General features: G+C 43.9%; 1 protein-coding gene across 2 annotated transcripts in view; it reads right to left on the reverse strand.

Moving 5' to 3' along the window:
- LOC137437658 (SWI/SNF-related matrix-associated actin-dependent regulator of chromatin subfamily A member 5) overlaps nucleotides 1-12,013 on the reverse strand; it is a 49,414-nt gene extending 37,401 nt beyond the window's left edge. Inside the window, exons 1-3 of one of the 2 annotated variants that reach the window (XM_068132137.2) lie at nucleotides 11,820-12,013; nucleotides 11,289-11,387; nucleotides 8,993-9,219 (exon numbers count right to left, since the gene is read on the reverse strand). In XM_068132137.2, coding sequence (XP_067988238.1) covers nucleotides 8,993-9,219; nucleotides 11,289-11,387; nucleotides 11,820-11,852 — 359 coding nt within the window. In that variant the 5' untranslated portion in view covers nucleotides 11,853-12,013. Of the gene's footprint in view, nucleotides 1-8,992; nucleotides 9,220-11,288; nucleotides 11,388-11,786 lie in introns of both variants that reach the window. The other variant, XM_068132138.2, reaches the window with a different exon arrangement.
- Between the last annotated feature and the right edge of the window lie 3,390 nt (nucleotides 12,014-15,403).

The raw sequence follows: 15,403 nt of genomic DNA on the forward strand, positions 1-15,403 counted from the left end.
ATTATTGCTGACACCGAGTCCAAAACCATCGATAAAAATGAAATCATATGGTGAGTTAGATTGGAGATAAAGGCGTGAGAGAGACTCAATGGCCTTGAAGTTGAAGTTACAGGCGTTTGAGAATTCATTTCGTTCTATAAACGGCAACTTTCATTGGATTTCCTTCCCGTTTTTTTTCAACCGAGTCGAAAACTATGTTAGCGACTGTGAAAAATGAAATGATATATCGAATTTTTAATATGTATCGACACGTTGCCGTCGGTGTCATGTTAGGCGGTGTATGATACACCATGACGCGATTTTAAAAAATATATCTGCATTTTCCCGCGTGTGTGGAATGTTCTCAATTATTGCTGACACCGACTCTAAAACCATCGATAAAAATGAAATCATATGGTGAGTTAGATTGGAGATAAAGGCGTGAGAGAGACTCAATGGCCTTGAAGTTACAGGCATTTGAGAATTCATTTCGTTCTATAAACGGCAACTTTCATCGGATTTTCTTCTCGTTTTTTTTCAACCGAGTCTAAAACTATGTTAGCGACTGTGAAAAATGAAATGATATATCGAATTTAAAATAGATATCGACACATTGCCGTCGGTGTCATGTTGGGCGGTGTATGATACACCATGACGCGATTTTAAAAAATATATCTCTGCATTTTCCCGCGTGTGTGGAATGTTTGTGGAAAATTAAAGATTTCAAATAAACCTATTTAAAGTGTATGCGCACATAACTAATAAAAAAAACGAAGAAATATCTCTCGGTAATTTCCTGAAACATATTTTACTTCCGGCTAATATGTTGAATGAAATAAAAACGAAGAAATATATGTCGGCATCATTGTTGACGTTTTTGTGACGACTATCATCAAACGAAATAGTAATATATCATAACGGAAAAGCAAAAGCGAATTTTTAATATATATCGACACATTGCCGGCGGTGTCATGTTGGGCGGTGTATGATACACCATGACGCGATTTTAAAAAATATATCTCTGCATTTTCCCGCGTGTGTGGATTGTTCTCAATTATTGCTGACACCGAGTCTAAAAGTAAAACCATCGATAAAAATGAAATCATATGGTGAGTTAGATTGGAGATAAAGGCGTGAGAGAGACTCAATGGCCTTGAAGTTACAGGCCTTTGAGAATTCATTTCGTTCTATAAACGGCAACTTTCATCGGATTTTCTTCCCGTTTTTTTTCAACCGAGTCTAAAACTATGTTAGCGACTGTGAAAAATGAAATGATTTATCGAATTTGATTTGAAATAAAATTGGGGGAGAGCAAGACACCACGGGCCTACAAAACAGGACTCAAAGCTATGCGAGTTAATAAAATGGTGGATATTTGTTTATAGCCACTCCCAGAATGGGTGGAGCTATGGGTGGAGCTACTCTGCAAACCGAGTAAGCCACACCCCGGACAGACACCCAACAGATAGACAGACAGACAGACAGACAGAATCATCTACGGCTATTATAATATATAACAAATATCATGAAACATTTACATTTTGTCGTCCATTGGACAATTTAAATAAACATAAATGCAAATTTCGCATGTGGAAAAAGTAAGTACACCCTTGGCTCTCTTAGGTGATATTGCCCCCTTTGGCAGAAACAACCTCAAGTAGGCGTTTCTGAAAACTGTCTAACAGTCTCTGACATCGACTGGGAGAAATTTTTGCCCACTCCTCCATGCAGAATTATTTCAGCTGTGCGATGTTTGAGGGGTTTATTGCATGCACAGCTCGTTTCAAATCCCCCCACAACATCTCGATGGGATTTAGATCCGAGCCTTGACTTGGCCAAGAACCCTCCATTTCTTTCTTTTCAGCCATTCCTTGGTGGATTTACTGGTATGTTTAGGGGTTTTTTTTGTATACAGAATCGAGGCTCGTGAAAGAGGTAACATTGATCACACAAACAAATCAAACAGACAAATAAAATATATAAAAAGAGGGAGCGGTAGACACGATGGGGGAGAGAAGGGGAAGCACACAAATACAAAATTTGAGAGCAGGGACATCGGGAGATGTGTGGGAGGGAGAGGGCTTGGGGGGAGGAGGCGTGGGAAGGGGGGGGGGAGGGGGGGGAGAAGTATAAAACACAAGGACACCAAGGACTTCCAGGAAAGAAGTTGGTATTTCAAAAAAGTGGATTTGGGGTGAAATTAGCGGGGGTAGAAAAGATCAAGGTGGGAAGATAAGAGATGGTGGTGAACAGCTGTTTTAAAGACCTGGAGGGAGGAATGGGATTGAAGAGAGTGAGGGAGTTTGTTCCAGAGGCAGGAGAAAAGAGGAATGAAGGAGTGAAGGTGAGCAGAGAGTCTTGATTTTGGCAGTTTAACCATAAGAGGGTTGCAGGCAGATCTTGTGCGACCTGCAGGAATATTTGGGGGACAGAGCCCAGAGAGAGCTGGGGGGGCAAGGCCGGAGAGGAGTCGGGAGAAGACGGAAAGACCACCAACCTGCCTGCGGTGAGTGAGTGAAAGACCCTTGGAGTTAGCTTCATCGCGGGAGATTCCAATGATTCTGAACGCTTTGGTTTCAACAGCGTGAAGACGAGCTAGGTGTGAGGCAGGAGCACCAGCCCAGAGGGGAGAGCAGTATTCCATTGAGCTGCGGATGAAAGCCTTGTATGTGGTGAGGAGCTCAGGTGTGCCAAGGAAGGACTTTGCACGACGGAGGATGCCCAGTCGGAGACTGGCTTTGGAGGCCAGATTTGAAATGTGGTTTTCCGAGGAAAGATCATGGCAGATAGTGAGACCCAAAACCTTGAATGACAGAACTTCTTGGAGAGGATTATTCAGAAAGTGGATGGGAGGGTTTAGGTTGTCCAGTCGGTCTTTTCGGAGAGACATCGTAAGAGTGTGAGATTTGTCAGGATTGAAAGACATGTTCCACTTGTTTGCCCAGGCTGTGATTTTGTCCAGGTCTGCAGAGGGTGAGGAGGCTGCAGACTGCCGATCTGAGGGATGAGGAATGGAGCGACTGAGATTAGAGTCATCAGCAAAGAGATAGAGAGGATTTTCAAGAGAGTCAGAGAGATCATTGATGAAGACCAGAAAAAGCACAAGGTCCAGAACACTGCCTTGGGGAACTCCAGCCTGAACAGGAAGAGGAGATGAGAGAAACCCATTCAGGGCCACACCTTGACTACGACTAGAGAGGAAGTCCGCCAGCCATGCGTGGAGATTTCCTTGGATACCAAAGGAGGAGAGTTTGGTGAGCAGAGCGGGGTGCCAGACCGTATTGAAGGCACGTGATATGTCAAGGGAGACAGCTCTAATTTCCTGTTTGGCATTGAGGACCTCCATCCATTGTTGAGAAAGCAGAAGCAGCATGTCCAGAGTAGAGTGACCTGGTCTGAAACCAAATTGATGATCAGAGATCAAGCCATTGGAGAAGAGGAAAGATTTCATATCCGAAGCAATGATGGATTCCATGACTTTGCTGATAATTGGGAGAAGGCTGATTGGTCTGTAGTTGCTAGGATCTGTTTTTGCACCTTTTTTGTGCAAAGCGGTGATGTTGGCTGATTTCCAAGTCGGTCTTTCCCTCGCTTGGTCTTTCCCTCGTGGTCCCCCTGTGCTGTCTTTCCCTCGTGGTCCCTCTGTGCTGTCTTTCCCTCGCGGTCCCTCTGTGCTGTCTTTCCCTCGTGGTCCCGATGTGGTGTCTTTCCCTCGCGGTCCCTCTGTGCTGTCTTTCCCTCGCGGTCCCTCTGTGCTGTCTTTCCTGCGTGGTCCCCCTGTGCTGTCTTTCCCTCGTGGTCCCACTGTACTGTCTTTCCCTCGTGGTCCCACTGTACTGTCTTTCCCTCGCGGTCCCTCTGTGCTGTCTTTCCCTCGCGGTCCCTCTGTGCTGTGTTTCCCTCGCGGTCCCTCTGTGCTGTCTTTCCCTCGTGGTCCCCCTGTACTGTCTTTCCCTCGCGGTTGTCAGCTCTTTCACGAGCCTCGATTCAGTAGAAAAAAAAAAAGAAAAAAAAAAGAAATAGGTGGCAGATGATACAGTCACGTCACGTGAAATAGCTACAGTCACGTGAAAAAGTAAGTACACCCCACGTAAAGTTTTGACTTTTTCAACATATTTCAACATACAGCTATTTGATCTTCATTTCAACAATATTGATAGATAAAGGTGATATAATATAATAAATGTCATGAAACATTTACATTTTGTAGTCCGTTGTATCATTTAAATAAACATAAATGCAAATTTCGCATGTGCAAAAAGTAAGTACACCCTTGGCTCTAATAGGTGGTATTGCCCCCTTTGGCAGAAACAACCTCAAGTCGGCGTTTCTTATAACTGTGCACCAGTCTCTGACATCGACTGGTAAAAATTTTTGCCCACTCCTCCATGCAGAATTCTTTCAGTTGTGCGATGTTTGAGGGTTTCTTGCATGCACAGCTCGTTTCAAATCCCCCCACAACATCTCGATGGGATTTAGATCCGGGCTTTAACTTGGCCATTCCAGAACCCTCCATTTCTTTCTTTTCAGCCATTCCTTGGTGGATTTACTGGTATGTTTAGGGTCATTGTCATGTTGCAAGGTCCACCTTCGGTTGAGCTTCAACTTTCCAACAGATGGCCTCACATTATCCTCAAGCACCCTCTGGTACAATGAAGAATTCATAGTGGATTATATGATGGTGAGCTGCCCAGGCCCTGATGCAGCATAGCTGCCCCAAACCATAATATTTCCACCACCATGCTTTACAGTTGGTATCAGGTTCTTGTGGTCAAATGCTGTCTTTGGTTTTTGCCAAACATGTCTTCTGGTACTGTGGCCAAATAGCTCTACCTTTGACTCATCTGTCCAGAGCACATTGTTCCAGAAGTGCTGGATTTTTGCCTAGGTGTTCATTGGCAAACTTTAGTCTTGCCATGATGTTCTTTCTGGCCAGCAAAGGTTTCCTCCTGGCACACCTACCATTTAGATCAAATTTGTGCAGCCTCTTTCTAATGGTAGACTCGTGCACTTTGACATCAACAGTGGCAAGAGCTACCTGTAGGTCCCATGATGACATTCTGGGGTTCTTAGAGACTTCTTTCAGCATCTTGCGGTCTGCTCTCGGGCTGAACTTGCTGGGGCGGCCTGGCCTGAACAAGTTGGCAGTTGTTTGGAATCTTCTCCACTTGTAGATGATCTTCCGGACAGTCGAATGATTGATTTCAAATTGCTTGGAGATCTTTCTAAGTCCCTTCTCAGACTCGTAGGCATCTATAACCTTCTTTCTGAAGGCCTCAGGGAGCTCTTTTGATCGAGGCATGGTGATGCCACACACTTCAACAACAAAGAGCAAACCAAACTAAATGTCTGAGGTTTAAATAAGACAGGTTCCTCCAAGATCCTCTCTAACGATGTTCTAATCATTTGCACCTGAGCTGGTGCACCGGATTCTAATTTCAGGTATTTGAAGTAGTGATAAATGTTGGCGTGAACTTACTTTTTCCACATGCGAAATTTGCATTTATGTTTATTTAAATTATACAATGGACTACAAAATGTAAATGTTTCATGATATTTGTTATATTATATCACCTTTATCTATCAATATTGTAGAAATGAAGATCAAATAGCTGTACGTTGAAATATGTTGAAAAAGTCAAAACTTTACATGGGGTGCACTTACTTTTTCACGTGACTGTATATAAATAAATAATGGTTCCCGAAAGCATATACATTCCTGTACAATTCTCTCCCATGATGTTTTTTTTTATTGCTAAAATTCCAAGTTGGCTCTGACATCGCAAAAATCATTTAAAGTGCCTCGTGCCTCAGACATTATTGAATACATGTGCCGAATATGAAAGAAATTGATCCAGTCATTTTCAATTAGAAAATCCGGTCGGACAGACGGACTGACTGACTGACTGACTAAATGACTAATAGGACTAATAGGACCCAAAATACAAGCCCGCAGCTGAGATGACATCAGGTTTGTGGCCTAAAAAAATTAAGTACTTTGTTATTGTTTGGTATGCAGCCTATTGGCTGCTGGTTGCATTATTTCCTGAGGTCGTGGCTGTGCCACTAATGCAGTGTCCCCGTTAGTAGTATGCCGGTACTCATTTTGCCGACGTCGGAAGGATGACAGGCTGAGTCAACACACGTGATGTTAATTTAACGTGCAACAGAGGCTCGAACTCAAGACCCCAATATCTTAAACCAGCCACCTTAACCGTCGTTAGGCAAACACCAGGCTTAGCACAGTCCTGTAATTAGATCTGATGATGAACAAATTTTGCAATTTTCACATGTTCATGAAATAAATGCATAATTAAGAAGGAAGTAAAATGAAATAGAACTCTTCAATGTCGCGATGTCGACCGACATGCCTCTGCCCACATTATTACATCTATATTTATATATATAAAGCAGTAAAGTATGTTTGTTTGTTTGTCCTCTTATAACTCGAGAACTACTCATCGCAGAGAAAAACCAAAGGCATATTCGGAATCAGTACGTCTCAGAGCAACTACAGCACACCTTAAATTTAAAAAAAACTTCGGGTTTTAAAATTAGCGTATTAGCGCAGAAGCGCTAGCAGAAGAGGGAGGGAATCGAAGGGAGGGAGCGCAGCGCTCCCTCTAGCGCTTCGCAGCGCCAGCGCTTCTGTTAGTGTAATGGTGCACAGGCGGTTCTCACTCTTGCGCATGCGCAAATGCGCTGTTCCGATGCTTCATGTTCCTGCAAAGACTTTGGCGCATGCGCAAATGACGACACATGGGCCACTGTATGTTCGTTTAATACGTACGCGCTTTGATGGGCGGGGCGTATGGCGTTCATGAAATGGTCGAATGCGGAAGTGCTTGAAGCCGTTGCGAGCGACTCGCACGATCTCTTGTCATGGTCCACAAGATTATCACAGAGACGTGCAGCTTCCAGCATTACGAGATATGATCGAGACCTAACTTTCGAGACCAGTCCCAGCCTTCTAGGCCCCGTGGTTGGTTCAGACGACCCCGACAAAGGACGTGTTGGATTTTATCGCGAGCCGATTCGAGCGCCGACGTGCCGGCGAACAAAACCAGTCGTATCTTTTTAACGCGTGGTCCGATTTTTACAAAATAAACTTTTTCTTGAAGGGCTGAACCGTGCGCTCACAACGATACCGAGTTTGACCCTGGGAGAGCCGTTTTGCGCCGGCAAAGGCGCCTTGTTTTCCGTGATGACCATGTCGTGCTGCATAGATTACCATAAATTATAATATATTACCGGCGGCGCGTTCCGTGACGTCACGGCTCACTTAATTGCAATTATCTCTGGGATTCCTTGGCCGAATCGTACCAACTTCTATATATATAAAGCAGTAAAGTATGTTTGTTTGTCCTCTTATAACTCGAGAACTACTCATTGCAGAGAAAAACCAAAGGCATATTCGGAATCAGTACGTCTCAGAGCAACTACAGCACACCGTAAATTTTAAAAAACTTCGGGTTTTAAAATTAGGGTATTAGCGCAGAAACGCTAGCAGAAGAGGGAGGGAATCGAAGGGAGGGAGCGCAGCACTCCCTCTAGCGCTTCGCAGCGCCAGCGCTTTTGTTAGCGTAATTAGCGTATTTCGGAACGTTAATTTTTCAACTTCATTATTCGGAATCAGTACTTCCCAGAGAAACTTCGTAACGTTAATTTTTCAACTTCATCCGATTGACATGGGACCAACGGCATGTGACAGAGAGTGAAACATACATGCTACATTTATTTGACGACAATGAGTTCCGACTTCCGGGTTCGTGCCGCCAACCCTGTTAGGCGCCTCTTGCGGCACACAGGGAATTACTAGTGAACTGGTACTCAATTTGCCGACCTCGGTAGGATGACAGGCTGAGTCAACCCTCCTGGTGTTAAGGGGGAGGAGGAGGGGAGGGGGAGGAGGGGAGGGGGGGGAGGAGGGGAGGGGGAGGAGGAGGGGAGGGGGAAGAGGAGGGGAGGGGAACGGGGGGGAGGGGGGAGGGGGTGGGGGAGGAGGGGGAAGGGCGAAAGGGGGGAGGGGGGAGGGGGAGGAGGAGGGGGGGAGGGGGAGGTGAAGGGGGGAGGGGGAGGGGGAGGGGGGAGGGGGCGGTGAAGGGGGGAGGGGAAGGGGGAGGGGGGAGGGGCCCTTCTTCCCCCGGGCACCCCCACACCCTCCCCTCCCCCCTCTGTTCCCCTCCCCCTCCTCTTCCCCCTCCCCTCCTCCTCCCCGCCCGGCAATGCCGGGTACTTCTGCTAGTCATTATATATACTTGTATCAAGTTTGATTTAAATCATTTCAGCTGTTCTCAAATATCGCATTTTTACCTGACATGACCTCTGATCTTTCACACCAAAATCTAATCAGTTCATCTTTTCATCATAATATATATATTTATACTAAGCTTGGTCAAAATCCCATCACTGGTTCACAAGTTAGCTCGGTAACAGAATCTTTACCTAGCGGGACATCTGACCTTTGACCTCTTGACCCCATAATCTCATCAGTTCATGTTTGCATCATTATACATATTTGTACCAAGTTTCACTGGAAGCCTTTCAGCCGTTCCAAAGTTATCGCAGTAACGAAAACCTGTCACGGACGGACGCAAGGACAGACGGTGGGGCAACTCAAAAACATAATGCCCCTGGCGACGGCGACATAGAAATACTATTACCAAGTAAAAAAAATACTAAGTAAATGCGACTTGTTGAATTTCCATTATTTTCTCTTGAGATTGCCATTGTGGGTCCATGATTGGTTGTAAAATGTCACATGCTTTTAACAGCCAAACAGGAAGTCACAAAAGTACTAAGTAGGAATGCTGTTTTTACCGGAAAAAAATGGAAAAACTAAGTTGCACTTCCTGTTTAATCAAGCAACAAAGTAAAGGGGAAAATTCAATCATGGTCAAATCTCATAATTCCCAGGTTTAAAATGTGCATTTCTAATCTTTTATGCAACGTTTTGAAGGTGAAAGGCAAATACGGAAGGTCGAGTGTGCATAAAGCCACAACTTGGACTTACTCTCCAACTGATATGAGGTTCTGCTTTTCATCCGCCTTGGTGCGTGGCCGGCCAGGTTTGAGTTTTAACGGGGAGCTGGGAGTTTTCTGTGCCGCTGGCTGGACGAAGTGAGCAAACAGCTCAGTTTGTTTGAGGAGGTACTCAAAGCGATTGGCTTGATCGGCTTTCTGCACGGCGGCGAAGCGCAGGATGTCCGGCCTGTGCCAGCTCACGTTCGAACCTTGGACCTGTCCGTTTCACAGCAGAAAGACAGGTATGCAAGTTCAGAATAGGTCTACAGGTGGAACTAACAGGATGCATCAGGAAAGTGCTCAAAAAATAGAGAACGACTTCACAGGTGTAATCAACACAGATTTGCTATAAAGCACACAATGCACATTGTGCTTTCAAAATTGCATTCCTACAACATTGTGCATTCTGGTGCTCGTTTAAAACATATAATACGAATGAAAGTCATGTTCAATATATCATTCTCAATCCTGTCTAAACGTATGCATCGTCGGTGCAGCTTAAGGGTGTAGTACTGGTGAAAAATTGAGAAAACTACATAGGTACCTTTGAGAGGCCTTTACACAAAAACAAAGTCAAGTTAATATCTAATTTTCAGTTTTTCTTGAAAGATATAATCTTGGCTTTAACTCAGACCAGTTTCAACGCTTCTTTGTCATATTACATGCATATAATTTGCATAAATTAGACCGTCAATAAAAAACAAGGAAAAACAAAGAACACATTTCTACTTCTATCTTCTATGTCACCTATCATTCTTTTCACACAAAACTTGGTACATGTATTATACATGTTACTCTACTACCTGATGAGAGGATTTTGTGAAATTATGGCAAATGTTCACTAATTAGCTAATTATGCCAATTACCAGATAAAACTTGGTTGTCCTTCAATAAATCCACAATGGCTACTCCTATAAACAAAAGCCTTCAGCATTTTAAAGGAAGTGATATTCTGAATATCCTGTCCAAATTTCAGCCCAAAAGAATGATGCATTTCCCAAGTTATAACAAATTTCATGCAAAATATTATATTGAATTGAATTGAAATTTGAATTTTTCAATAATTAGGGGTACTTCTATGACCTCTAATAGCATGATTCTTGTTTATAAGACTATAAGGAAACTGTTCAGCTAAAAAAAAAAATCAAAAAAAAATCACCTGTTCACCGGTACTACATACACCCTTAACTACACCGCGGCATACACTAACTGCCATATAGCTTGCTGGTTGGTGTACGAAGAAATCCTCTCCTCGAGGGTAAAAGCACCAACACTCAAATTTCAAGGATGGCCAAAGACGAAGACAAACTAACCTCGTCTTAAATAGAGTAATATATTTGCATCATCCGCAATGAAACATCATTGCCATCGTCGGACGATGACCGATTCAAAGTGGCACGGTCGGACAGATTGTCCAAAAGCCCCACCAACGTTCTGACGAGTTTGTCTGCATACCAAACACATTCATTGGATCGTTTGCGGGTTTTTGTGCACCAATGCAAGCCTGGTGTTGGGCTAGCGGTTAGGGTGTCGGCTTAGGATCCAAGGATCCTGGGTTCGAATCCCGGTCGATCGCTGAATTAACGCCAGGGGGGTTGACTCACCCTGTCATCCTTCCGAGGTCGCTTCGTACAAACTTAAATTTGTAATGATCGGCAAAAAAAAACACCGTTTAGAGGCCATTTTTCCCCGCAAAGCGGGGGTTGGCCTTTTCGGGGACCGTGGTTGTTGTTGTTTTTTGGTCCCCTTTTTGAAGCAATGTTTTACGGCCGGATGCCCTTCCTGCCGCCAACCCTGTTTGTCGCCTTTTTACGATAAACAGGGAATTACCAGTGTACTGGTACTCAATTCAACTCGATGATCGGCAAAAGATTGGACATATTCATGGTGCCACGAAAAGCAGAAGTCACATTCCATTTGAGGATCCGTCTGTTCTGGGCATGTTTAAAACACTCATGGGGAACAGGGGGTGAGAGGGGAGACATGTTATCAGAATTGTGCACAGTATCGGGTACGTTTATGTTTCTCCCTCGTGTGTACAGCAGATTCCATCTAGAGCTCGTCCCTCTCATTTGGAGGCTACCAACTCAATCTACACATGTATTTTCCTCCCATCACCACCTGTTAAATATGAGGAACTGCCAAGAAATCTGGTCAATGCTTTGACAGGTTACAAAAAATGGGGGGGGGGGGGGAGGGGGGGAGGGGTGGAAGGGACAAGATTCCAGGAAAGTTAGATTGTAGTTTTCAAAATCAAACATAAATAACCAAATCGAAGCACATACCATATTCTCTTCATTGTTGGACTCTGCTGTCACCACTTTGACTGCAGAATTTCCCAACTTGACCTCTTCGGCTTGGACATTGTAGGACGAATCAGCACTCTGAAGATGCAAGGATAAAACTTTCCATTTCAGTGCAAACGTCTAATTTGAATAGACAGTTCGAATTCCTCCTCATTAAAACGAGCTTAAAAACAACTGAAAGTCATTCTCCCCAAATGTTTGTTGGCCCTGTAATCCCGCTCCGACATGAGCCTCGACATCAGTATTAAAAAAATAAATAATAACAAACGGTAGCAATGTGGCCCGTGACGTCATGCCTAAGGGACGGTTCCCATTTCCATTGAAGGAACCAGGAACCGTCTCAGAGACGGGACAAACGAATCTCAAGTTACGCTACCCTCAAGTTAAACAACGTGCGCTCTTCGGCAACAAAGAAAGTGTGAAAAAGAAGAAGTCAAAACTCCCAAAGCACGAGAGGTATCGCACGAAACCGGACACCTTCGCCATCGTGACCGCCACGGACCGGCTCACCTCGTTGTGTGAGCCGCTGTCGTCCTCCGACATCGCAGAAATCTCGATTACAATTCTCAAATAACGAGGTGATCAAATAAATATATTTCCTAATGAATAAACTACTAAAATCCGGATGCGGTGATTTGAGAAGACGCCAGCGCACCTCCTCCACGCCGTTGCGCTAAGTCTCGCGATATTTCGTTGCCGTTAACAATAGCATCGCGTAAAATGTCGCGATATTTCGCGCACAACTTGCCTGAATTTCCCGGGCCTGGAGTATTACAAAAAAAAAAAAAAATACACACACAAAATCCCCTTATTCACCTCAATATTATTTCAAACCCTTCGCCTTACATATCGATCGATAACGCTAACAGCTCATGAACATCGACAAAAGCTTTAACTAACTTTATTTTATCAAGAACTTCTGCACGTGCGAACGTTTCATTAGTTTGATGTACCGGTAATTTTAGTTTCCATGGACACCAATTTGTACTTTTACACCAAGACGCTTAATAACCACACCCACATTATGATAGAGTTACGTCATAACTTTTACATGAATAACAGATTTGAAACGCTTCACAAATGAGGAATTGTGGTGAAGTTGAAGAAGAAAAAATGAAGGTGGCGGATGCAGCAAGTATAGAGTAGGGGTCAGAAAAGGCTAAATCGTGACAGAATAAAAATAAATAAGTGGGTAATGTTCAGAGTGAACTTGGATGACACAGTCAGAAGAGCTGTGCCAAGTATACCTGAGTGCGGCAATAATTACGGACAATAATCTTCCTTGTCACACACACAACCTGTCCAACAAGTTTCGTCCAAATCCATCCACAACTTTTTGAGATATCCTGCTATGTATAGTTTTTAGGCCTATCTCCCAATGTTGAAGATTCACTTTAAAAATTCTAGTACCGAATCCGGATCGTCACCAAAATCTAATAATTTCGTCCTTGTCACATCCGCTACATCTCTGCCAAATTTCGTCCGAATCCGTCCACAACTTTTTGAGATATTTTGTTCACAAACAAACAAACAAACGGACAAACAGACAGGGGTGAAAACATGACCTCCATGCACCTTTGGTGGCGGAGGTAATTATAATAAAATTAAAAGTTTTCTGCATTTAAACCGGTATAACTTCCTTGAAGGCAAAACTTGCAGCTGCTACCATATGTCAAATACAGTACGTCTTCACTGTAAGGAAGACGATGAACTTTCACAATCAGTTGCTGCAGTGGCTTTGACCACTAGGGGGCACATGGTGTGTCAAGGTCGGACAGACATTCACTTCCATATGGCGTTAACTACACAGTCAACAACTTGTTTTTTTGTAGATTTGTTGCCAGAATAAAATGATATATCATTTGGGATACATGATCGAGGCTCATGGACGAGCTAGTACAGTCAACGGTTCAGGAAGTACCAGACAAAAACAGGATGCAAAACATGCATGCATGGGTTGGACAAAATGGACGCAGAGGACGCATTTAGTGGACAAGATGGAAACAGAAGGAAACTCCGAGGAGACAAAACTGAAGAATTGGAGTGAGGATGGATTTGAGTGGGGTTAACGAGGGTAGAAAAGATCATGGTTTTGGATTGGGGATGATCTGAGGTACTCCATCAAGCTGTGGATGAAGGCCCTCCAGGTGGATAGGAGCTCAGGTGTGCCAAGGAAGGACTTTGCATGACAGAAGATGCCCAGTCGGCGTCTGGCTTTGGAGGCCAACTTTGAAACGTGGCTTGCCGAATTTGATAAAATTGATAGTTGATTAACTGGTTCAGTAAAAATGATAACATGTGGGATTGGTATCAATTCTTGTGGAAGAGCTATAATTATTTTCTATCCTGTGAGATCCTTGCTCACTCCCTGAAGGCACCAAATGTACCAAGCACTCCCTCAGAACTTTCAACTGCTCCATGCTGACGATTGTCAGTAAAGCAGAAACACATCCATGGATTGATTCCCTTCACAAGATGTGGGCTGGCATTGCCAAAAAAGTCTTCTCAAATATATGTATGCTGACTGATACTGCAGGTATGGATGTTACAGCTGATGCAGACTAGCTTCCACATAAAGTTCCATTTTACTTTTAATATGGCATCGAACGTGTGCCACTCAACAGAATCTTTTAATCTCGTCTACTTATTGGTTGCAGTCCCCAAGGCAATGTTCTGGGGCCAGTCCCATTCCTGATCTTCATCAATGATCCCTCTGACTCTGGAAAATCTCCTTTATCTATTTGCTTGTGACTCCACCCTGTACCGTGACATCCCTCATCCTTCAGATAGGCAGGCAGCAGCTTCTTCTCAAGTTATGCTACCCCCAAGGATTTTTCTCAAGTTACGCTAAAGAAGACCCCCAAGGACTCTGAAGATCCAAAATACCCCAAAGACTGTTAAAGACCCAAAATACCCTCAAAGACCCAAAATACCCCAAATATCCAAAATACCCTGTAGACCCAAAAGACCCAAAATACTGAAAAGACCCAAAAGACTCTGAAGATCCAAAAGACCCTGAGGATCCAAAAGACCCAAACAGCCCCAAGGACCCAAACGACCCAGAGGACCCAAAATACCCCAATGATGCAGAAGACCCCCAAGGACTCTGAAGACCCAAAATACCCTGAAGACCCAAAAAACCAGAAAGACCCAAAAGACTGAAAAGACCTTGAAGAATCAATGGTCCCGAAGACCCAAAATATCCCAAAGAAAGACCCAAAAGACCCTGAAGACCTAAAATACCCTGGTGATACAAAAGATCCAGAGAACCCAAAAGACCCCCCAAGGACTCTGAAGATCCAAAATACCCCAAAGACCAAAGAGACCCTGAAGCCCCAATGCATCCCAAACAGCCAAAATACCCAGAATACCCAAAATACCCCTAAGATCCTAAATGCCCTGAAGACCCTGAAGACTGTTAAAGACCCAAAATACCCCAAAGACCCCAATACAATTAAAGACCACAAAAACCCAAAAGACCCAAAATACCCAAAATTCCCCAAACACCCATAAAGACCCCGAATACCCAAAATACCCTTAAAGACCCAAAATACCACAAAGACCTTTAAATACCCCGAAGACAGAAAATATCGAAAAGACCCTGAAGACTAAAGACCCCAAATACCCCAAAGACCTTTAAATATCCCGAAGACTAAAGAGATCGAAAAGACCCTCAATACCAAAAATACCCATCAGACCTAAAGGACCCAAAGACCCTTAAAAACCAAAAGACCCTGAAGCCCCAAAATATCCCGGTTACTGAAAGGATCGAAAAGACCCAAAAGACCCCTGAAGACCCAAAATATCCCAAAGACCCTTAAATACCCCAAATACCCAAAAGACCCAAAAAATCCAAAAGCCTGAAAAGACCCTTAACTACCCTTAGGACCCAGTAGACCACAAAGACCCAAATTACCCCTAAGGCCCAAAATACCCCAAAGACCCTTAAATACCCCAAAGATCCAGATCGAGGACCCAAAATACTCAAATGACTCAAAAGACCTAGAGGACCCAAATGACCCAGAGGACACAAAAGACCCCATTGACACAAAATACCCCATGGACACAAAAGACCCCAAGGTATCCGAAGACCC

The sequence above is a fragment of the Myxine glutinosa genome, chromosome 12 (assembly GCF_964187855.1).
Source record: "Myxine glutinosa chromosome 12, kmMyxGlut1.1, whole genome shotgun sequence".
Lineage (NCBI taxonomy): Eukaryota > Metazoa > Chordata > Myxini > Myxiniformes > Myxinidae > Myxine > Myxine glutinosa.